General features: G+C 44.1%; 1 protein-coding gene across 1 annotated transcript in view; it reads left to right on the plus strand.

The window, feature by feature from the left end:
- The first annotated feature begins 5,767 nt into the window (after window positions 1–5,767).
- LOC134346012 (uncharacterized) overlaps window positions 5,768–25,913 on the plus strand; it is a 166,641-nt gene continuing 146,495 nt past the window's right edge. Inside the window, exon 1 of the mRNA XM_063047352.1 lies at window positions 5,768–5,843. Within this exon, the coding sequence (XP_062903422.1) occupies window positions 5,768–5,843 (76 nt within the window). The remainder of the gene's footprint in view (window positions 5,844–25,913) is intronic.

A 25,913-nucleotide genomic window follows, 5' to 3' on the forward strand; every position in this document is an offset into this window, starting at 1 on the left:
ATTCAGTAAAGTTTCCTTAATCAGAATCAGGTTTATTATCACCGGCATGTGAGGTGAAATTTGTTAACTTAGCAGCAGCAGTTCAATGTAACAGATAATCTAGCAGAGATAAAATAAATAAATGAACAAACAAACAAACAAGTAAATCAATTACATATATTGAATAGACTTTTAAAAATGTGCAAAAACAGAAATACTGTATATTTTTTAAAAATTGAGGTAGTGTCCAAAGATTGAGTGTCAATTTAGGAATCGGATAGCAGAGGGGAAGAAGCTGTATGAAATCGCTGTGTGTGTGCCTTCAGGCTTCTGTATCCCCTACCTGACGGTAACAGTCAGAAAAGGGCATGCCCTGGGTGCTGGAGGTCCTTAATAATGGACGCTGCCTTTCTGAGACACCGTTCCCTAAAGATGTCCTGGGTACTTTGTAGGCTAGTATCCAAGATGGAGCTGACTAGATTTACAACCCTCTGCAGCTTCTTTCGGTTCTGTGCAGTTGCCCCTCCATACCAGATAGTGATGCAGCCTGTCAGAATGCTCTCCATGGTACAACTATAGAAGTTTTTGAGTGTATTTGTGGACATGCCAAATCTCTTCAAACTCCTAATAAAGTACAGCCGGTCCTCAGAGACCTTGACACCCAGGAACTTGAAGCTGCTCATTTTCTCCACTCCTGATCCCTCTATGAGGATTAGTATATGTTCCTTCGTCTTACCCTTCCTGAAGTCCACATTCAGCTATTTCGTCTTACTGATGTTGAGTGCCAGGTTGTTGCTGAGGCACCACTCCCCAGTTCGCATAATCTCACTCCTGTACGCCCTCTTGTCACCACCTGAGATTCTACCAACAACGGTTGTATCATCAGCAAATTTATAAACGGTATTTGAGCTATGCCTAGTCACACAGTCATGTGTATATAGAGAGTAGAGCTGTGGGCTAAGCACACACCCCTGAGGTGCATCAGTGTTGATCGTCAGCGATCTGCACAGATTGTGGTCTTCCGGTTAGGAAGTCAAGGATCCAATTGCAGAGGAAGGTACAGAGGCCCAGGTTCTGCAACTTCTCAATCAGGATTGTGGGAATAATGGCTAAATGCTGAACTATATTCGATGAACAGCATCCTGACGTAGGTGTTTGTATTCTCCAGGTGGTCTAAAGCTGTGTGGAGAGCTATTGAGATTGCGTCTGCCATTGACCTTTTGTGGCGATAGGCAAATTGTAATGGGTCTACGTCCTTGCTGAGGCAGTTCAGTCTAGTCGTGACCAAACTAAAGCATTTCATCACTGTCGATGTGAGTGCTACTGGGCGATAGTCATTAAGGCAGCCCACATTATTCTTCTTAGGCACTGGTATAATTGTTGTCTTTTTGAAGCAAGTACGTAGAAGTCCCAACAAGAGAGTGTACGGTACTGGATCTGCAAGAGGACACTTAAGAAAAAAAAAACCAGGAAGGCTGAAAGAAGGCATGAGGATGCCCTGGCAGACAAGGTGAAGGAGAATCTTAAGGGATTTTACATATATGTTAAGAGCAAAAGGATTGTAAGGGACAAGACTGGTCCTCTGGAAGATCACAATTGTAATCCTTGCTAGCAGCCAAAAGAAAGAGGGAGATCTTAAATAATTTTTTGCATCTGTGTTTACTCAGGAGATGGACACAGAATCTATAGAAGTGAGGCAAAGCGGCTTCAACTTCATGGACCCTACACTGATTACAGAGGAGTAAGTGTTTGCTGTCCTGAGGCAAATTAGGGTGGACAAATCAGGGCCTGACAACGTGTTACCTCAGACCATTAAGAAAGCTGGGACCCTAGCAGAGATATTTAAATCATCCTTAGTGACAGGTGAGGTACCGGAGGATTGGAGGATAGCTAATGTTGTTCTGCTGTTTAAGAAAGAGTAAAAATAAACCAGGAAATTATAGGCTGGTGAGCCTGATACAGTCAGTCGTGGGAAAGTTACTGGAAGGTATTCTAAGGGATTGGTTATATAAGTATTTGTATAGACATGGACTGATTAAGAATAGTCAGTGACTTTGTGCATTGTAGGTCATATCGGGCTGATCAGAAGGTTCAGTCAATCGGCAATCAAGATGAAGTAGTAAATTGGATTAGGCATTGGCTTTGTGGAGAAGCCAGAGTGTGGTAGTAGATGGTTGCCTCTCTGACTAGAGACCTGTGACTAGTGGGTTGCCACAGGGATCAGTGCTGGGTCAGTTGTTGTTTATTGTCTGTATCAATGATCTGGATGATAATATGGTTAACTGGATCAGCAAATTTGCAGATGATGCCAGGTTGGGTGTGTAAGTGAGCGACTGTCTACCATCGCCAGATACTGCTACAATACAGAGATCGCCCAAAAACAAACCTTCATGAAGAGCTGCTGGTTAAATTGTGTGACCTTGGCTTGCTGAGGGAATCGGGCCCGCAGTCCTCAGAGTCGCCTGATGCCGGTGGCCGGAGGTGGGGACATTGTAAGCGGTGTGCAAAGAAACCGAAGCGAGGCGAGCAGGCAGGAGTCCATGCCAGGAAAAAGGCAAGCCCTAGCCGGCTGGCTCTCCTGTCCATTCTGCCCTCCAAAGTCTGTTTGCTGAGGGAATTGGGCCTGCAGTACTCAGAGTTGCCTGATGCTGGTGGCCGGAGGTGGGGAGGTCGTAAGCGGTGTGTGAGGAAGCCGAAGCGAAGTGAGTGGGCAGGAGTCCGTGCCAGGAAAAAGGCAAGCCCTAGCCGGCTGGCTCTCCCGTCCATTCTGCCCTCCAAAGGACATTAAATTGGACTGCAACCAACTCCAACGACATACTTGGTGGGAGTACGGAAACGGACGGAATCCCGGACTCAGCTGTCTATGTAACAGTTTTTTCCCCCAAGCCATTGGACTACCAACCTACTGCCCTCTGCTGTGCCTATTGTCTTGTTTATTATTTATTGTAATGCCTGCACTGTTCACATTGACCTTCATAAATCAAAGTATTGAGTACAGGGGATGGGATGTTACGTTGAAGTTGCATAAGACATTGGTGAAGCCTAACTTATTGTGTTCAGTTTTGGTCAACAACCTACAGGAAAGATGTAAATAAGGTTGAAATAGTACAGAGAAAATTTGCAAGAATGTTTTGCTAGGTCTGGAGGACCTGAGTTATAAGGAAAAATTGAATAGGTTAGTACTTTATTCCTTGAATGTAGAAGATTGGGAGGATTGGGAGTAATGAGAAGAGGGCATGTCCGTGATAGTGAGGGTTTTTAATGCTGGATTCTGCCTTCTGAGGTACCACCTCTTGAAGATGTCCTCACTGGTAAAGAGCTTGAGCCTCTGATGGAGCTGGCTGAGTCTACAAACCTCTGCAGCTTCTTGTAGTCCTGTGTATTACAGTCTCCAGCCAGGCAGAATGCACTCCACCATACATCTTTGGAAATTTACAGGAGTCCTTGGTGACATATCAGATCTCCTTAAGTTCCTATTGAAGTAGAGCCGCTATCAACAGATCACCCGCAACACTAGAGGACCCAACACACTCAACTACCGCGATACCACGACTAGGAATATCTACCACTCCATCCACAAAGGCTCTTTGGTAAATCTGACCACTTGTCTGTGCTTCTTCTGTCTGTGTACAGACAAGTTGAAGAGTTTGGCACTGGGGAGGAGGACCATAAACAGCAGAAGCAGAAGATGGAATTCAGGAGATCTTCGATTTAGTGGACTGGATCATATTCAAGAATTAATCAGTTGACCTGGATAAATAGTATTAATAATAATAATAAGTACTTTATGATCTCGAGTGGAAAATTATTTAGTTACAGCAGCAACATTTAAAAACACACTTAACAATAATAAATATAATAACTAATACTAAGTACAGAATAATAATATACACAATAATAATGTACCAATGTGCAATAATAATGTATGAAATAATAAAACAGAGGCTATTGTACTACAATGTGTGATCTCTTGTCACACAGAGATGAACTGTTGTATATGCTTATTGCACTTGGTAGGGAAGATTTTCTGTAGCAATCCTTGTGACAGTGGAGCTGATTGAGTCTGTTTGAAAGGGTGCTCAGTGGCTTATTCTGTAGGTCATAGAGAGGATGTGTTTTAGCCAAGGACGGATCCAGCCTTTTTGATGAGTTTATTTAATCTTTTTGCTTCACCAGCACCAATGCTGCTCCCCCAACATAAAGCCGCAGAAAAGACTACACTCGCTATAACAGACTGATAAAAGATCTCCAAATTCCGCACGTTGAAGGATTTCAGCTTCCTTAGAAATCACTGAGTTCAGTATTAGAATCAGGTTTAATACCACCAGCATATGTTGTGAAATTTGTTAACTTTAAGACAACAGTACAATGCATACATGATAAATATAGAAAAATAAATAAATCAATTATATTAAGTATATATATGTTCTGTAGCTCAATAGTTCCATTTAATATCAGAAGATGTATACAATATACAATGTGAAATTCTCGCCCTCCGCAGGCATTGTCGAAACAGAAGAAAAACCACCAAAGAATGAATGACAGAAAAAATAAGAACCCCAAAGCCCCCTGCCCAGCTCCCGTGCACAAGCAGCATCAACCGTCCCCCCACTTATTCTAGCATAAAGCATCAGCATTCCCACCACCCACCATGCAAGCAAAAGCAAAGCCCCCAAAGTGAGACCATGGTCTACGGTCCATCTATATACTACAAAAACTCTCATGCTCTGACTGTCTGTTTGTGACCTCCAATTAGCGCAAACGGTGCATCACAGCGGCATTTTTTTTGGCAAAATCGAATTAAAATGCGCTAACTTACAGAATGCAGACAAAGTTCAATATTATATATTCGTATAAAATTGCTCATTCGCAAAAATTAACAGGCTTCCTTTTAACCCGAGAGCCAATCCGCCATCATGGAAATTGGGACGTGACAGCCCGACGCATGCGCACAGCCAGCCTCAGCAGTGACACCTACCAGAGCAAAAGGGCAGGGCAGCTCTATTTCGAGGGGTCGCATTCTGCTAATCACCATCAGCATGTGCAGGATTGGGACAGATCTAACTGCCACCCATCAATAAGAGATAATTAAATCTTATTGTAATGACGTACTTCGCGACACCCATAAGACCCTTTGCTGCAGTCAAAGGACAGCGGTGACTATATCATGTCCATTTAGGAGAGCGCCAACCACATCATCAAGAATAATCAGCATCCTTTGGTGTTAGTGCTTCGTGTCTTCTATCCAGCATTAGGGTAAAAAAAATGTCAGCCTAATTATGCTGCGCGGAAAAGGAAGAGGGACATTATGGTCAAGAGATGACACCAAACGTTGTCAGGAAGCGCCAAGGAGAAGGAGAGAACAAGAATCAGATGAGGCCAGGGCCGCACGACTCCAGGATCAAAGAGTCAAGACAAAAAAAGATGAGAGAAGAAGAGACAGAGGAGGAGAGGCATACATGTCTCCAATATGACAACAATAGGCACAGAACAAGAATCGGATCAGGCCAGGGCAGCATGACTCCAGGATCAAAGAGAAAGAACAAAGGATAGAAGAGATGAAGAGACGAAGGATGAAAGGGCTGCGCGTCAGGGAGATGGAGGTGTTGCTATTGCTATAGCATCACCCGGTATTGCAGCAACATTGATGCCTGGTGTTAGGACAGCGCATTCAAGATTCAAGATACCCCTCAAAGTCAATGAAGATGCCCTTTGTAACATCGATAAAAACACCAATACTGCAAATTTACTCCGAAATGCGAGGCTTATTGTCTGGGATGAGTGCCCCATGATTAGGAGGGAGAGCTTCGAAGCCGTGGACCGGACTCTTCGTGATGCATCCGGCAAGAATGAGGCCTTCAGCGGTATTTTAACCATTTGCTGTGGTGATTTCCGTCAGCTTCTAGCAGTTGTGAAATGAGGAAATGATGCTGATGTGGAGAATTCATGCATAAAAAATCCTACCTATGGAGAAGCTTTATCAAGTTTCAAGAGAAACATGTGAGTGAGGGAGAAGGATGATATTCTGAGTTCTTATTGGATGTTGGAGAAGACAAGATTGAGAAAAATGAAAATTATGAAATCAAATTACAGGTACCTGAAGATATGATTCTGCCAGCAAAAACTATTGAAGAATGTATTGATTTCATCTACCCGACATTTGACAATCCTACAGAACTGTTCTCAAGGAATTCTAACTTGGTTCCTCTCGATGAAATGATGCGAAAAATAAACTTCACATGCATTAGACGCTTCCCTGGAATCATGAAAGAATACTGTTCCTTCAATGCCGTAAGTGAAGAAGCTAACGCCACTCATTTTCCAACAGAATTCCTTGATTCGGTTGAACTCTCTGGATTGCCACGACATAAACTGGAATTAAAAAGGGGATCGCCCATCATTTCAATGAGGAACTTGAATCCACCAAGGCCAAACCATGGAGAATGTGTTGATTTATCTGGAGAAACTGGTATTCCAGCATGATCAGCTGTATGTGGCTTTAAGTCGGGGAAAAAGAAATGACAACGATAGAGTATTCTTGAAGGGTGGCAGATCAACCAGAAATGTTATCATCGAAAGTGTCTTTCATTAAACGAGGAAGAGCTATATTTGTCTTGCTACGCGTCTTTCTTCTTTAATAAACTGAGTTTTTCTTCTTTAATTTCCAAGGCAAAGCAATAGAAATAGCATTCGAGGAAATTTAATGTTCATTCTGGTCACATATTTGTCCTGCTATTCGTCTTTTTACTTTAATAAACTGAGTTTTTCTTCTTTAATTTCCAAATCAAAGAGATAACAATAGCATTCAGGAAAATTTAATGTTCATTCTGGTCACATCAGACTGCACTACCCTTCTCTCAAAGGGTGCCCCAACTGGTCACCCCGTTGTCTAGTCAAAAACTAAATGTTCACACCAACATTTTAACATCCCTCAGACTGTCTCCCACTAACATGACAGAGACGGATATTGCTCCTTCCACAGTGACAGAGAGGATAACAGTCACCATTTTAATGTTACAGTCAGTCTGAAGTGTTGCTTTTTTACTTTGAGTTCCCCAACTCGAGAATCGGCAAATCAATTACCGAGTACAGAGCCCTCTGACACCTACTCTCACTTTCTTCGATGTTCCAGCTTCTGCTACATTCAGTATGCAACACTGGCGAGAATTCATGTCCATGGGACCTTGCAAGCATCGAGGCCACCCGACTGCAGGCTGAACGTGGACATGCCAAAACAGGAACGATCAGCGAGTTCCAAGAATGGCAACACGCCGTTGTGCAGAGCCACAGTCTTTGGGTGCTGCTGTAGATCAAAGATCCTGATAAGACCCAGCAGCTCTGAAAAGGAAAATAGAGACATTAGAATAGGAAGAATTCAAAGGTTTCACTGGTGAGCTGGGAGAAGTCACCTTCTGACGCCATCTTTAGCAACACTATTAAAAATAGTGCAAAAACAGAATTAATTAAAAAAAAAGTGAGGTAGTGTTCATGGGTTCAATGTGCATTTAGAAATTGGATGGCAGAGGGGAAGAAGCTGCTCTTGAATCACTGAGTGTGTACCTTCAGACTTCTGTACCTCCATCCTGACAGCAACAATGAGAAGAGGGCATATCCTGGGTGATGGGGGTCCATCTTCCTGAGGCACTGCTCCTTGAAGATGTCTTGGATTCTATGGAGGCTATTACCCATGATGGAGCTGACTGATTTTACAACTTTCAGTAGCTTCTTTTGATCCTGTGCAGTAGCTTCCCCCCGCCCCAACGCCATACCAGATGGTGATGCAGCCAGTCAGAATGCTCTCCACAGTACACCTGAAGAAGTTTAAAGTGCTTTAGGTGACAAACCAAATCTCTCAAATTCAGAATGAAATATAGCAGCGGTTTTGCCTTCTTTATAGCTGCATCGATATGTTGGGACCAGGTTAGATCCTCAGGGGTATTGACACCCAGGAACTTGAAATTGCTCACCCTCTCCACTTCTGATCTCTCTATGAGGATTGGTTCATGTTCCCTCATCTTACCCTTCCATCAGCTCTTTGGTTTTGCTGACGTTAAGTGCAGGGCTGTTGCTGTGACACCACTCAGCTGTTTGTTATATCTCGCTCCTGTACACCCTCCTTTCACCGTCTAATATTCTGCCAATAATAGTTGTATCATCAGCAAATTTATTGATACCATTTGAACTATGCCTAGCCACACAGTCATGGATATAGAGAGAGTAGAGCAGTGGGCTAATCACATATCCCTGAGGTGTACCAGTGTTGATTGTTAGCATGGTGGAGATGTTGTTACCAATCCGCACATATTAGGAAGTCAAGGATCCAATTGCATAGGGAGGTACAGAGACCCAGGTTCTGTAGCTTTTCGATCAGTACCGTAGAAATAATGGTGTTAAACGCTGATCTATAGTGAATGAACAGCATCTTGACATAGGTGTTTGTAGTGTCCAGGTGATCTAAGGCCACGTGAAGAACTATTGAGTTAGGCGGTTGCCGTAGACCTCTTGTGGCAGTAGGCAAATGGCAGTGGTTCCAGGTCCTTGCTGAGGCGGGAGTTGTTTTTAGCCATGACCAACCTCTCAAAACATTTCATCACATCAAAACATTTTGAGGCCAGTTCATTGGCTATATTTAAGAGGGAGTTAGATATGGCCCTTGTGGCTAAAGGGATCGGGGGTATGGAGGGAAGGCTGGTACAGGGTTCTGAGTTGGATGATCAGCCATGATCGTACTGAATGGCAGTGCAGGCTTGAAGGGCCGAATGGACTACTCCTGCACCTATTTTCTATGTTTCTATGTTTCTTATATGTTTCACCATAGGTGTGAGTGCTACTGGGTGATAGTCATTAAGGCAGCTGACATCTTCTTGGGCACTGGCATAATTGTTACCCTTTTGAAGCAGATGGGAACTTCTGATCTTAGCAGTGAAAGATTGAAAATGACTTCACAAGGACATGGTAAACATAGTGGACTTGAGCAAGCTACCACTTTGCTCTTTGGATTGAAGGAGGATGAGAGGTGGCTTAATAGAACTGTACAAGATGATAAGAGACAGAGGTAGAGTGAATGGCCAGAGACTTTTTCCAGAGTAGAAATGGCTAACGTGAGAGGATTTTAAGGTGATTGGAGAAAAGTATAGAAGGGTTATCAGAGGTAAGCTCTTTTTATACAGAGTGGTGAGGGCATGGAACACACTGTCAAGGGTGGTGGTAGAGGCAGATACATTTCAGAGACTCTTAGGTAGATACATAGATGATAGAAAAAGGAGGCCTTTGTGGGAAGGTAGAGTTAGATTGATCTTAGAGGTGGTTAAAAGATTGCACAACATCCTGGGCCAATGGGCCTGCACTGTGCTATACAGTTCTATCTTCTATGACGTGCATGTACGAGTATGTACCCACAAAAACATACCCCTTTATCTCCAACCAGGAGCTCCAAATGAACCAGGAGAATTGGTAATTTTCTGAGGATTAGATTTGTGGTGTTTAGGGCTGGCGACCCTGGGGCATATCAAAAGTCCAGGTACAACTTCTGGAAGTCCATTATGAGTACAAAGACACAATTTCAGACTAAACTGGATGCTTGACAGCTGTGGCAGGGCTTGCACAGTATAAATTCCCAAAAGGCTAGATCGGGCAGTATAAGTGGCAGCGATACACCACAACCACAAGCTGCTCTAAAAAGCCCTCTCATTGGCATTCTACAAATCTCTCTCGGAATTTGGCACCAACCCTTTTCACGTACCTTTTCTATCTCCCTTTGTAATTTGTAGCCCACACCTGGCTGCTGTTCAGTGACCTGTATGTAACTCCCATCAGAGTCTTTTCGCTCTTGCAGTTTCTTAACTGTAACAACAAGGATTCTACATCTTCCAATCCTTTGTTATCTCTTTTTATGGATTTGATTTCATTTTTGACCAACAGAGCCATATCACCCCCTCTGCCTACCTGCCTGTCCTTCTAATACAATGTGTATCCTTGGATGTTAAGCTCTCAACTATATTTTTTTAGCCATGGCACTGTGATGCCCACCTGCCAATTTCTAACTGCGCCATTAGCTCATCTACCTTTTTTCTTAGGGTGTGCATTCAGATACAACACTTTCAGTCCTGCATTAACCACCCCACTTCTCAGATTTGTCTTCATCTTGTTTGAAGGTGAATTCTTAATCTGTCTAAACTTTCTGACTTCTGTTTATTCTGGAGTACCCTCTCTTGTGCCCTCCTTCCTTTTTTACTTGATCCATACTTTTCCAAGTAATCGAACCCACTCCCCTACTATCTAGTTTAAAGCTCTATCCATAGCCCTAGTTATACAGTTTGGCATGATCCTAGTTCCAGCATGCTTCAGGTGTCACTATCCCATGGATCTTTAACTTTCTGATCTTATTGACCCTGTGAGAGAAAAAGAAATTGTGGACAACTTCAGAAGTATATTGTGTCAGTTTTCACTGTGGAAGATTCTAGCAGTATGCCAGAAATTAGAATGTCAAGGCTGAAGTGAGCATAGTTCCTATAACTAAGAAGAAGGTGCTTGGGCAGCTAAGTTCATCCAGCATTTCGTGTGTGTTGCTCAGATTTCCAGCATCTGTAGATTTTCTCTTGTTCGTGACTTGCCATGTGAAGAGTATTTGAGGGCTCTGTGCCTGTATTCACTAGAATTCAGAAGAATGAGGGGACACCTAATTGAAACCAATTGAATGATGAAAGTCCTTGATAGAGTGGATGTGGAGAGGATGTTTCCTACGGTGAGAGAGTCTTAAGACCAGTGGACACAGCTTCAAAAGAGAGGAACATCCTTTCAGGACATAGATAAGATGGAATTTCTTTAGCCAGAGTGGTGAAGTTGTGGAATTTGTTGCCACAGGCAGATGTGGAGGCCGTCTGTATGTGTACTTAAGGCAGAGGTTGATAGATTCATGAAGAGATACGGGGTGGGGGGGAAAGCAGGAGATTGGGGCTGGGAGGAAAAACGTATCAACCATGATGAAATGGCAGAGCAGACTCCATGGGCCAAATGGCCTAATTCTGCTTCTATATCTTAAGGTCCAGTCACTGGATTCTGGAGTAGTTCCAGATGACTGGAAAATTGCAAATGTCACTCCAGTCTTTAAGAAGGGGGGGAGATAGAAGAAAGGAAATGATAGGTAAGTTGGCCTTTCTTCAATGGTTGGAAAGATGTTGGAGTCCATTATTAATGATGAGGTTTCAGAGTACTTTGAGGCACATGATAAAGTAGGCCAAAGTTAACATGGTTTCCTTCAGGAAAAAAAATTACCTGACAAATCTGTTGAAATTCTTTGAGGAAATGACTGGCAGAATAGACAAAGGAGAGTCATTGGATGTTATTTACTAAGATTTTCAGAAGGCCTTTGACAGAGAGCTGAACAAGATAAGAGCCGATGGCATTACAGAAAAGATACTGGCATGGATAAAGCAGTGGCTGACTAGCAGGAGATAAAGAGTGGGAATAAAGAGAGCCGTTTCTGGTTCTCCACAGGGGTTGGTATTGGGACCAGTTCTTTTCACATCGCATGTCAATGATTCGGAATTAGCTTTGTGCCAAGTTTGTGGATGATACAAAGGTAGGTTGAGGGGCAGTTCATGTTGAGGAAGTAGGGAGTCTGCAAATGGACTTAGATAAGTTAGGAGAATGGGCAAAGTGGTAAATGGAATAAAGTGCAAGGAAGAATATGATCATGCACTTTGATAGAAGGAATAAAGGTGTAGACTATTTTCTAAATAGGCAGAAATTTCAAAAGGACATGGTAGACCTTGTGCAGGATTCCCTAAAGGTTAGGGAAGAATTTAGTCAGAGAATGGTGAATCTGTGGAATTTATTGCCACTGGTGGCTGTGGAGGCCAAGTGATTGGGTATATTTAAAGTGGAGATTGATAGGTTCTTGAATAGTTAAATCAGAAACGAGAAAATCTGCAGACACTGGAAATCTAAGCAACACACACAAAATGCTGGAGGAACTCAACAGGCCAGGTAACATCTCTGGAAAAGAATACAGTTGACGTTTTGGGCCGAGACCCTTCATCAAGACACTTGAATAGTTAGATTGTCAAAGGTTGCAGGGAGAAGGTTGGAGAATGGGGTTGAGAGGGATAATAAATCAGCCATGATCGAATGGCAGATCAGACTTGATGGACCAAATAGACTCATTCTGCTCCTATGTCTTTTGGTCTGTACCAATTTCAACATGGCAAGATTATTACTCTTTTGATTCAACTTTTTAATTTAGTACCTTGCTGCTTAAATTTCTTCAGCAGAACCTGTTTTCTTATTCTACCTACATTGTTGGTACCCACTTAAATGACAACAAAGGCCAGGTGAGATCCCCCTAAAAGCAATATGAGATGCCCTGAACCGAGGCACCTGCCAGGCAACACAGTCAATCCTTCCTGCAGAGACTTCAGGAAGGAGAAGCAGGGCAAACGTGCTAATCTACATGGGGAAGGTAAGCAGTGGACAGAGTCAGCACTTCCTGGGCATTAAAATATCAGATGAACTTTCCTAGGTCCAGCTCATAAGGAAAGCAAATCAGAGTCTACTTTCTCTGGAGCTTAAGGAGGTTTGGCTTTCCCACACCACCAGGTTCAGGAACAGTTATTACCCTACCACATCAATCTCCTGAATCAACGAGGATAGCTTCAGTCAGTACAATTCTCAACTGATTCCGCAAAGTGCAGACTCACTTTCAAGGACTCCACAACTCGTGTTCTCAGTGTTAGTTAGTTAGTTGCTATTTATTTATTTATTTATTGGTGGGGGGGCGGTTTTTGTATTTGCAGTGTGTCTTTTACACACTGGTTGCTTGTCAGTCTTTGTGTGTAGTTTTTCATTGATTCTGCTGCATTTCTTTGTTTTACGTACATACTTTGATACTTCTATTTGATTGTTTAATTTATTCTTTCAGGCTTCAGCCAGCACAGGTCTTCAGCAGCTGCAGCAAAGATTCCTTGGAGCGAAGTCTAGCTCGTGGTGTTGGGATATGCCTCTATAACCTACCTGATCCCAGTTTGTTGGTTCAAGGACCAAAATGTGGAAATTTCTATGTAGATGTAGGTGAAGAATGTGACTGTGGAAAGCCTGAGGTAGGTAATGGTAGATCAGTTTATTATGATCGCATGTACTTGTCTTTTACTTGCACCCAAGAAGCCTTTGTATTTAATAGTATTTTTAATTTTTTCCTCCTATAATCCAATATTAGCCATTTTCAGTTGCAGTTTTGTGTTTTAAAGCGTTATTAGATGGTTATAAAACAAATAAAACTGCAGATACTGGAAGCTTGTTTTTGGCATGTATGATTACAAAGAATCCCAAGGCACTTTATGTGTATACAGTGCCTATAAAAAGTATTCACTCCCCCCTTGGAAGTTTTCATGTTTTATTGTTTTACAACATTGAATCACAGTGGAATTAATTTGGCTTTTTTGACACTGATCAATAGAAAAGACTCTCTCATGTCAAAGTGAAAACAAATTTCTACAAATTGGTCTAAATTTATTACAAAATAATTGATTGCATAATTACTCACCCCTTTCAAGCCAGTATTTAGCAGATGCACCTTTGGTAGCGTTTACAACCTTGAGTCTGTGTGGATAGGTCTCTTCAAACAACACACACAAAAAATGCTGGTGAACACAGCAGGCCAGGCAGCATCTATAGGAAGAGGTACAGTCAACATTTCATGCCGAGATCCTTCGTCAGCACTAACTGAAAGAAGAGATAGTAAGAGATTGAAAGTGGGAGGGGGCGGGGGAGATCCGAAACGATAGGAGAAGACGGGGGGGAGGGGGTGAGGGATGGAGCTAAGAGCTGGAAAGTTGATTGGCAAAAGGGATACGAGGCTGGAGAAGGGAGGGGATCATGGGATGGGAGGCCTAGGGAGAAAGAAAGGGGGAGGGGGGAAACCCAGAGTATGGGCAAGGAGTTATAGTGAGAGGGACAGAGGGAGAAAAAAGAGAGAGAGAATGAATGAATGAATCAATCAATCAATCAATAAAGAAAGAAAGAAATAAGGGATGGGATCAGTTTTGCATATTGGACACTGCAATTTTTCCTGATTCTTCATATAACGAGTCTGTGGTAGCCAGTGCTATCATGTTTGCTTTTGTGCGCTGGGGCAGCAGGCTGAGGGTAGCAAACACCAACAGAATCAACAAACTCATTCGTAAGGCCACTGATGTTGTGGGGGATGGAACTGGACTCTCTCACAGTGGTGTCTGAAAAGAGGATGCTGTCCAAGTTGCATGCCATCTTGGACAATGTGTCCCATCCACTACATAATGTACTGGGTGGGCACAGGAGTACATTCAGCCAGAGACTCATTCCATCAAGATGTAGCACAGAGCGTCATTGGAAGTCATTCCTGCCTGTGGCCATCAAACTTTACAACTCCTCCCTTGGAGGGTCAGACACCCTGAGCCAATAGGCTGGTCCTGGACTTATTTCATAATTTACATATTACTATTTAACTATTTATTATTTATGGTGCAACTGTAATGAAAACCAGCTTCCCCCAGGATCCATTTCTTAATGCATGCATTACTAAATGACAATAAAAGAGGACTGCGTGTCCTCATAATCTAAGCTAATAATCTAATCTAACTTGGAGTGCTGTGTCCAGTTCTGGTCGCCTCACTATAGGAAGGATGTGGAAGCATTGGAAAGGGAACAGAGGAGATTTACCAGGATGCTGCCTGGTTTAGAGAGTATGCATTACGATCAGAGATTAAGGGAGCTAGGGCTTTACTCTCTGAAGAGAAGGAGGATGAAAGGAGACATGATAGAGGTATACAAGATATTAAGAGGAATAGATAGAGTGGACGTCCAGTGCCTCTTCCCCAGGGCACCACTGCTCAATACAAGAGGACATGGCTTTAAGGCAAGGGGTGGGAAGTTCAAGGGGGATATTAGAGGAAGGTTTTTTACTCAGAGAGTGGTTGGTGCGTGGAATGCACTGCCTGAGTCAGTGGTGGAGGCAGATACACTAGTGAAGTTTAAGAGACTACTAGACAGGTATATGGAGGAATTTAGGTGGAGAGGGGTTATATAGGAGGCAGGGTTTAAGGGTTGGCACAACATTGTGGGCCAAAGGGACTGTACTGTTCTATGTTATATATATTTCCCCATCTCTTCCCCCAGGGTATGGATATCCAATGTTTGCTGGTAGACTTTCTGGGAGCAACGGTACACAAGATCTTGGTCCCTAGGATGTCCTCATGGGCCATCCATAAGTGATTTCAGCTGGTGACAACCATGTTTCCCCTGTGGGGTAACCCTCATGTGGAATAGGGCTAGCGGTAGGACCTTCAACCAAGTGAGTCCAGTCTCTGCCGTTAGTTTAGCCAATTTACTCTTCAGAGTGCCATTGGCTCTTTCCACTATGCCAGCAGCCCATGGGTAGTGTACACAGTGGAATTGTTGCTTGATAGCTAGTTCATTACATGCCTCTTCGTTTACTTTCGTCACAAAGTGTGGGCCACTGTCAGAACTCAGCATCTCTGGCAGGCTGTACCTGCGAATTATATCCGCAATAATACCTTCACAACAGTCAGCAGTATCATTGGTAGTTGGATTAGCTTCAATCCATCTACTAAACACACCTATAATAACTAAGCATATCTATAGCAATGTACGCTAGGCAATTCAATAAAATCAACTTGTAGACACGAAAAAGGTTTACCTGACAAGGGAGTCAAACGCGGTGTGCAGGGTACAGGTTACCAACCATTCCCTCCTTTTCCAGGTGTGTACAATTATGTATATAATCGACCAATATTGGTAAAATCTGTGTAGAAACACAAACCTGTCCCGCTGGGGTGATCCGAAAACCTAGGTCGTGGTCTTTCTGGCACTCTATCTGGGACCACAGAGGCATCCCCCTGAAAAGTATGTACCTCCCACATGTCTGGCAAACCTGTTCTGCTTAAGTCACAGAGGGTTGCTTGACGGGAACCCGAGGGGACTACAACTACCGAGGATTGTGCCACAGTTTTTGCTGTCTTATCTCCTAAAGCAGTGGTCCCCAACCTCTGGGCATAGCATGCAGGGGTGCAGCAGTAGTCAGAGCGCACCCAGCATATCTTTAAGATAAAAGCTGAAATAAACAAGCTAATTAATTAGGTGCTGCCCAGAAGCCAGTCTTCATTAGAGGAACTGAGATGAAGAGGGTCAATAACTTTAAATTCCTCGGCATTAAGGATCGACGTTTCTCTCTCTGAAAAGTGTCAGATGATCTGTCCTGGGACCAGCACGTAACGGTCATTACAAAGAAAGCACGGCAGCGCCTATACTTTATTAGAAGTTTGTGTAGATTCAACATGTCACCTTGATCCTGACAGCCCTGTCTTTTCAGCCTGTCTGGGCTGGTGTTTAAATTGGCCAAACAATGGAAGAGCTAAAGGCTCCAGCGCCCTGGAAAGAGAAGTGAACATCGCGTAGAGCAAGTGAAATCGGCAATCACCTCTGATCTGGGCCGACATTTATGTGCTGGGTGGCACCTAATTAATTAGTTTGTTTATTTTGGCTTTTTTTTTAAAGATGTGCTGGGTGCGCTCTGGCTACCACTGCACCCCTGCAGGCTTCGCGGCCCGGTATCGGTTCATGGCCCAGAGGTTGGGGACGACTGTGCTAAAGCATTGCCTTTAGTGACCCAGTCGGACATGCGGGTGTGGGCCGCACTTAATAATAGCCATAACTCGAGGTAGCTGTAGAGCGGTGAGTAAGTTGTTTACAAAGGTGGAATTACTAATGGGGTGACCAGAGGAAGTCAGGAATCCCCAATGTTCCCAGACAGCCCCATAGAATGTACAATTCCAAATGCATAAAGGGAGTCTGTGTAAACGTTCGCACTTTTGTCTGTTGTTAGGATAGAGGCACGAGTCAGAGCAATTAGCTCAACGTTCTGGGCTGTGACTGCTGCTTCAAAAGAGACCTGCTCAACTACGTCACTGTCCGTCACTATTGCATAGCCAGAACATCGTTTCCCTGCTGGATCCTCAAAAGAGCTTCCATCCTCATAAAACGTTGCCTCGGGCTTGAGGGGGTATGGCAGAATGGATGGGAGAGTCTGTCCTTCTTTCACAGTGATCCGGACAGTGGGGGGGGGTGCAGTTGGTGTGACTGACTTCATGGCCTGAAATTGCCCAGAGATGGGGTCATTGTCGTGGCTATCCCTCGAGGTCAAGGATGATGGTCTTCGTTCTGAAGAAGTGGCCCACAAGAGCAAAGACGCCCGTGCGTGTATTTGTTTAACGTGTACTTGATGTTGCACTCCAAGAAGCACACAATACTTCACAAATCAACCCACTGATTCCAATGGCATGGAAACCATGACGATTGGAGCTGATAGATTTGTTGCAGCCTTCATCCGCCTTCATAGCCGTTGAGTTCGAAGTAACTTCGTCTGCCTGTTCCACCGTTGAGGTCTTGGTTGGATTGTTCTTTGTCAGGGACCTCACCCTCGACCTTACCACCATGGGTGACCCTACCAGGAGCATAGCTCCAGACAGCATTATTCTCGGGATCACAGGACCACACAAGCTTCTCCACCGCAACAAGGTGACAATCCACGGAGAAGAAAGATGGGGTACAACATCTCGGGTTCGGTCAATATTAAAAGAATGTCTTACCAGATGTCCCATCTTCACCTCAGGTTTCTTCCAGTATCAGAGTCGGCCTGCAGCCAAGTCTCGCCAGTCTCCCTCGGTGCTGGAGGCTTGTTTCGTCAGGGTGTAGGCAAGGAACCCTAGGCTCTTTGGCTTGAACCCAGGGTAAACCCTAACGGTGGTATGGGGAACCACTAGTCTTGTCTGTCGCCAAAGGAAATCTGGAACTTCAGCCAGTAATGCACTGTCCTCTCTTCCTTTAACCTCCCCAGTCACCGTGACTGGGAACTTCTGTCCCTCAGGGGGTGCATAATATAATATTGGCTTTCCTCAGTTGGGCACCCCGTAGGGCCATAGCACAGGGTCACATGAGGGGCGATCGCTAGCAGAGGGGGTTCAAACGAGGTGGAGTCCAGATTAAGTGCCCACCACTGGGAGGGGTCGGATTCTGGAGAAGCTGTCAGTTGTGTCATGTCAGCACAAATAACATGGGGAAGAAGAGGAAAGACATTCTACAGCGTGACTTCAGAGAACTTGGAAGAAGGCTGAAAAGCAGGACTTCCAGGCTGGTTATCTCCGGTTTGCTTCCAGTTCCTTATGCTGGAGTGGGCAAGAACAGGGAGATAATGGATCTGAATGCATGGCTGAGGAACTGGTGCAGGAAGCAAGGATTTACATTCTTGGACCACTGGGGTATGTTTCGGGTAAGGATGAATTGTACAAAAGGGATGGGTTGCACCCTAATAAGCGGGACACCAGCATTCTGGCAGGCAGGTTTGCCTCTGCAACACGGGTGTATTTAAACTAAGTAGTGGGGGGGAGGGGACGAACTGGAAACATAAGGATGGAGATAAAGGGAAAGTGAGAATAAGAAAAGTTAAGAATGACAGCAGAATCAACAGAGCAGAAAGCTCAAGAAGGGATCGTGCATTATGGCCAAGTGAAATAGGAATTGATATGGGAGGTGAGGGAAGTAATGAATTAAAAGTATTGTATGTGAATGCACGGAGTATAAGAAATAAAGTGGATGAGCTTGAGGCTCAGTTGGAAATTGGTAAGTATGATGTTGTGGGAATCACAGAGACATGGCTTCAAGTGGACAGGGCCTGGGAAATGAATATTCAAGGTTATACGTCCTATCGAAAGGACAGACTGATGGGCAGAGGGGGTGGGGTGGCTCTGTTGATGAGGAATGATATTCAGTCCCTTGCGAGGGGGGACATAGAATCAGGAGACGTAGAGTCAGTATGGATAGAACTGAGAAATTCTGAGGGTAGAAAGACCCTAATGGGAGTTATCTACAGGCCCCCAAACAGAAGTCTGGATGTAGGGTATAAGTTGAATCAAGAGTTAAAATTGGCATGTCGCAAAGGTAATGCTACAGTTGTTATGGGGGATTTCAACATGTGGGTAGACTGGAGGAATCAGGTTGGTACTGGACCCCAAGAAAGGGAGTTTGTGGAGTCCCTCCAAGATGGATTCTTAGAACAGCTTGTACTGGAGTCTACCAGAGAGAATGCAATTCTAGATTTAGTATTGTGCAATGAACCAGATTTGATCAGGGACCTCGAGGTAAAGGAGCCATTAGGAGGTAAGTTTTAATCTACAATTTGAGAGGGAGAAGGGAAACTCGGAAGTGTCAGTATTACAGTTGAACAAAGGGAACTATGGTGCTATGAGGGAGCAGCTGGCCAAAGTTCAATGGAACAATACCCTCGCAGGGATGACAATGGAACAGCAATGGCAAGTGTTTCTGGGAATAATGCAGAAGGTGCAGGAACCGTTCATTCCAAAGAGGAAGAAAGATCCTAAGGGGAGTAAGGGGATGCTGTGGCTGACAAGGGCAGTAATGGACAATATAAAAATAAAAGAGAAGTATAACATAGCAAAGACGAATGGGAAGCCGGAGGATTGGGAAACTTTTAAAGAGCAACAGAAGGTAACTAAAAAGGCAATACACGGAGAAAAAATGAGGTACGAAGGTAAACTAGCCAAGAATATAAAGGAGGATAGTAAAAGCTTCTTTAGGTATGTGAAAAGGAAAAAAATAGTTACGACCAAAATTGGGCCCTTGAAGACAGAAACGGGTGAATTTATTATGGGGAACAAGGAAATGGCAGACGAGTTGAACAGGTACTTCGGATCTGTCTTCACTAGGGAAGACACAAACAATCTCCCAGATATAATAGTGGCCAAAGGACCTAGGGTAATGGATGAATTGAAGGAAATTTATATTAGACAGGAAATGGTGTTGGATAGACTGTTGGGTCTGAAGGCTGATAATCCCCAGGACCTGATGGTCTGCATCCCAGGGTACTTAAGGAGGTGGCTTTAGAAATCGTGGATGCATTGGTAATCATTTTCCAATGTTCTATAGATTCAGGCTCAGTTCCAGTGGATTGGAGGGTGGCTAATGTTGTTCCTCTCCTCAAGAAGGGGAGGAAGAGAGAAAACAGGAATTATAGACTGGTTAGCTTGATGTCGGTGGTGGGAAAGATGTTGGAGTCAATTATAAAAGATGAAATTACAACACATCTGGATAGCAGTAGCAGGATCGGTCCGTGTCAGCATGGATTTACAAAGGGGAAATCATGCTTGACTAATCTTCTGGAATTTTTTGAGGATGTAACTATGAAAATGGACAAGGGAGAGCCAGTGGATGTAGTGTACCCGGACTTTCAGAAAGCCTTTGATAAAGTTCCACATAGGAGATTAGTGGGCAAAATTAGGGCACATGGTATTGGGGGCAGACTACTGACATGGATTGAAAATTGGCTGGCTGACAGAAAACAAAGAGTAGCGATTAACGGGTCCCTTTCGGAATGGCAGGCAGTGACCAGTGGGGTACTGCAGGGTTCAGTGCTGGGACCGCAGCTATTTACAATATATATTAATGATTTAGATGAGGGAATTAAAAGTAACATTAGCAAATTTGCTGATAACAGAAAGCTGGGTGGCAGTGTGAAATGTGAGGAGGATGTTATGAGAATGTAGGGTGACTTGGACAGGCTGGGTGAGTGGGCAGATGCATGGCAGATACAGTTTAATGTGGATAAATGTGAGGTTATCCACTTTGGTGGTAAAAACAGGAAGGCAGATTATTATCTAAATGGAGTCAAGTTAGGAAAAGGGGAAGCACAACGAGATCTAGGTGTTCTTGTACATCAGTCACTGAAAGCAAGCATGCAAGTACAGCAGGCAGTGAAGAAAGCTAATGGCATGCTAGTCTTCATAACAATGGGAGTTGAGTATAAGAGCAAAGAGGTCCTTCTGCAGCTATACAGGGCCCTGGTGAGACCACACCTGGAGTACTGTGTGCAGTTTTGGTCTCCAAGTTTGAGGAAGGACATTCTTGCTATTGAGGGAGTGCAGCGTAGGTTCTCAAGGTTAATTCCCGGGATGGCGGGACTGTCATATGTTGAAAGATTGGAGCGTCTGGGCTTGTATACGCTGGAATTTAGAAGGCTGAGAGGGGATCTTATTGAAACATATAAGATTATTAAGGGATTGGACACGCTGCAGGCAGGAAGCGTGTTCCCGCTGATGGGTGAGTCCAGAACCAAAGGCCACAGTTTAAGAATAAGGGATAGGCCATTTAGAACGGAGCTGAGGAAAAATTTTTTCACACAGAGAGTGGTGGATATGTGGAATGCTCTGCCCCAGAAGGCAGTGGAGGCCAAGTCTCTGGATGTTTTCAAGAAAGAGATGGATAGAGCTCTTAAAGATAGCGGAATCAAAGGTTATGGGGATAAGGCAGGAACTGGATACTGATTGTGGATGATGAGCCATGATCACAGTGAATGGAGGTGCTGGCTCGAAGGGCCGAATGGCCTACTCCTGCACCTATTGTCTATTGTTCGCTAGTCCCAGGGTGATACCCTTGTCCGTGCATAGAATCTCAACTTCTAACGGGCAGAGCAAGTCTCTCCCTGCTAGATTACACTCCAGACTAGTGGTGACTGTAAATGAAACCTCACACTGGTTCCTCTGAAATTCCACCTGCAGTGGCTGAGTATGTGAATAGGATGTTCTGTGCCTTCGAACCCAGACAGAGTTGCATCTGATAGCTGGAATCCCTTTTCCAATACTATTTCCTGATTGAGAGTGGATGCGGTTGCCCCTGTATCAATCATAAAAGGAATTGGAATTCCAGCAACTTGCAATATTACATTGGACTCTACCTGAGGGGTGGTACTCATGGTAGGGGGCATCCTTGCTTATCAATTTCTAAACGGGTTGTGGGCACAGAATGCAGTCGTTGTCCCCCCTGTCCCTTGGTAGGTTTTTGTTCCCATGGGCACCTCGCCCTCCAGTGCCCATAACATTCACAATTGAAGCACACCCCACTTGGTCCGGGGTTGGCCCCCCCATACCCATGGCCTGTCTGTGATAATGATCCACGGTGGGCCAGGCCTACCATTCCTAGAATCCTGACGGTTGAGTGGAAGCCGTTGGGCTAGCATTCTATTGGGTCCTGTCCAATAAGAGTCCGGGTTATCAGGGTACGGCCAATCGGGAAAATGATCCCAGTTCTGATCCCCAGATATAGCCCTCTTGCGTCCTTCATCCCACTGAACATATTCACCTTTAATATTAGTTCCCTTCGGGGTTGATCGGGATTCGAAAGTCGGGTCCCAGTAATATATCAAAGCTCGTCGCATTCGATTTCGGTCATTGTCAGGCCAATCCATTTTATTTGTTTTAATCATCTTGGCTAACTTAATTGGTAAGCATTGGAGCAGTAGGGCATTAAACTGGGGGGCGGATTCCCATTATTAAAGGCTAGGTCTCCTGCGAAAGTGCCGTAGCAGGCCACAAGTTGCTCCCGATAGTCTGATCCCGATTCTCCAGGCTTAGGTTTGCATTCAAGTACTTTAGTGATGTTTACAGGTTACTGGAGAGCCCTTTCCAAGGCTTGAATACTCTGGTCTGTCTGTTCATTCTCATTATGGATTCCTGCCTGTAAATTCTGATAGGTTTGGTATCTTAATTCTGCCTTCCATTTCCACCCCTCTTCAGCTGAGAGAATCATGCAGCAGAGACTGAATAAATCTTGCATTTGTATAGTACTGCGGACATACTGAGCAAACTGTGCTGGTTTTTCTTTTCTATCTGGGGCCTGATTCACAATCATTATCATTTCCTGAGGCTTCCAGGGTTCATACACAGGAACTACTGAGGGCTGTCCTTCCTCGGCTACTTGTGGACTGGGCAGCATTCGTGTGGGCAATTGTCTTGGTGGGTCCCTTAACTCTGGGGTTTTATTGGATTCTTCCCTCCCTTTCTTGGAATAATCCTCGGTATTCCCTTTCTGGATCTCAGGGTATAGGGACCTCTCTTTCCCTGCCACCACTGTTTTACCCAAGAGGCCACCGTATCTGAGTACTGGGAGGATTGGGGTTCGGCAGCACTGGGTGCACTTGGCCCCTGGTAAGGTGGGTGATACGGTGGGTGCCCACTCCTCATCACAGTCACTGTCCCCGAACAGGGTTGGTATGCCAGACATGGGTTCGGGATCCCTTGTTTCCCTATTAGTTCGAACTCTAGACTGACATTCCTGCCCTTCTCTCCGATCTAGGTCAGCCTTGGTTTGCTTACATTGTTTTTCCTGTTCCCATTTTTGGTGCCCATCCACCCATTCACGCTCCTCCTTTAGCGTCTCCCAGCCTTTGGCGTTCCTTCTGCAGTACATACCTCTATCCCTTTGTCACACACGTTATCCCTCCAACTTGCTAATAATGTACTGTTCCACTTTACACCTGCCTTTTCCTTCCATTCCCTTTTCAACAATTTCCACTTCTTTCCACAGTTCTTTTTCCATATCACATTTACTGCTTGTTCTCATGAGGTAATATCCTAGGCTCCCCCCCAGTGGCCATATTTTGTTCCCCAATTTCTTATTCAGCGCTGCACTTAATATTCGTAAATCTTTTCCCTTGTCTGGAAAACTCTCACACATACAGTGTAGGGCTGCTCCTGGCCCACTCATATCAGTCGACTGCAATTGACCCATGTTCTCTAAGTAATTTACCCGGCACAAAGCCTCCTGCTCAATTAATAAAATTTGCCTACCTTATACAAGTCTCCCAGCAGATTCTTTCCCAATCCCGACAAAGTTATGCGATCAGCCTTGGGTAAGGGACCGTCCCTCCAAAGGAACTAACGGAGAGCGACAAAAGGTAAAATACCTATTGGGCGCCCGGTTGGTCTCCGCAGTCCCCAGAGTGGTCCAGCTGCTTACTCAGCCCGTCTGCTTGGCACTCCCTATATTGGGATCCTGTTCATGATGCCAAATGTTAAAGTCGAATCTGAATAAAACTCAGGAGACCAGCTTCTTATCGTCACCACAGTTTATTGCGCATTCTCCTGCAGAAGTTTGAGACCCATTTGTCAAAGGGAAGGCACGTAAGCACTGCCACCCTCTGACAAGTGGGACTGACTTCGTCAGGTTACAGCTGTATATTTATACATAGTAAGCCCTATACTTTACTATTGCAAGATGTTATTTGAATTGGTACGCCCACCAAGTCTGTTGGTGCAAAACTTCGTTACAGATAAGAGAGTCCACTGAATCAAGGTTTAATTACAGATGGATGTGCTGTCCAGTCCTTATCAGTTATTCCCCTTGCTAGGCCCTGACTTAATTATAGATGGATATTCATACCTATCCTTATCGGTGAGTCCTTACTCAAACAATGGTACAATATATTATTTATCAAATTCTCAATGTCTCTCTGCCAATTAAAAGGGAACCAGTATAAGCCAGTTATTTTTAACTGCTGAAGACAGAGTTTACTTCAGTTCAAAAAATTCCTGTTCAGTCCCAATTATTCTTTTAGCCAGAGGTTACATAAGTTCAAAATTATATATATATATTCTCAATTCCTCAACCCTAAGATCCCTCTGATCCTCCACACTACCAGGAGTCTAACCATTAATACTACATTCTGTCATCATATTTGACCTACCAAAATGAACCACCTCACACTTATCTGGGTTGAACTCCATCTACCACTTCTCAGCCCAGTTTTGCATCCTATCAATGTCCCGCTGTAACCTCTGACAGCCCTCCAAACTATCCACAACACCCCCAACCTTTGTGTCATCAGCAAATTTGTGAACCCATCCCTCCCCTTCTTCATCCAGGTCACCTAAAGAAATTACGAAGAGATCCCTGAGGCACACCACTGGTGACTGACCTTCATGCAGAATATGACCTGTCTACAACCACTCTTTGCCTTCTGTGGGCAAGCCTGTTCTGGATCCACAAAGCAAGGTCCCCTTGGATCCCATGCCTCCATACTTTCTCAATAAGCCTTGCATAGGGTACCTTATCAAATACCTTGCTGAAATCCATATACACTACATCTACTGCTCTTCCTTCATCAATGTGTTTAGTCACATCCTCAAAAAATTCAATCAGGCTTGTAAGGCACGACCTGTCTTTGACAAAGCCATGCTGACGATTCCTAATCTTATTATGCCTCTCCAAATGTTCATAAATCCTGCTTCTCAGGATCTTTTCCATCAACTTACAAATCACTGAAGTAAGACTCACTGGTCTATAATTTCCTGGGCTATCTCTACTCCCTTTCTTGAATAATGGAACAACATCCACAACCCTCCAATCCTCCGGAACCTCTCCGGTCCCCATTGTTGATGCAAAGATCATTGCCAAAGGCTCAGCAATCTCCTCCCTCGCCTCCCACAGTAGCCTGGGGTACATCTCGTCCAGTCCCCGTGACTTATCCAACTTGATGCATTCCAAAAGCTACTACACTTCATCTTTCTTAATATCTACATGCTCAAGCTTTTAATATCTACATGCTCAAGCCATCAAGTCTCTTAGTGGCCTCTCTCACTAGTCCCCTTACACAGTCACTCAGTTTTTGAGGATGGCCTGCTCTAGGCAGATTTATAACTGTGTCATACTCTTTCCATTTCTTGATGATTGACTTAACTGTACTCCAAGGGATATTCAGTGACTTGGAAATTTTCTTGTGTCCATCTCCTAACTTGTGCTTTTCAATAACCTTTTTGTGGAGGTGTTTGTAGTGATCCTTTATCATCATGGTGTAATTTTTGCCAGGATACTGACTCACCCACAGTTGGACCTTACAAGTGTATTTTTACTACAATCAGTTGAAACAACTTGACTGCACACACGTCTCCAAAAACAAATCTCCATTTAATTAATTATGTGACTCCTAAAACCAGTTGGCTGCACCAGTGATGGTTTGGTGTGTCATATTAAAAGGGGCGAATAGTTATACAATTATTTATTTTGTGTTTTATATTTGTAATTAATTCAGATCTCTT

Source organism: Mobula hypostoma, chromosome 4 (assembly GCF_963921235.1).
Source record: "Mobula hypostoma chromosome 4, sMobHyp1.1, whole genome shotgun sequence".
Classification (NCBI taxonomy): Eukaryota; Metazoa; Chordata; class Chondrichthyes; order Myliobatiformes; family Myliobatidae; genus Mobula; species Mobula hypostoma.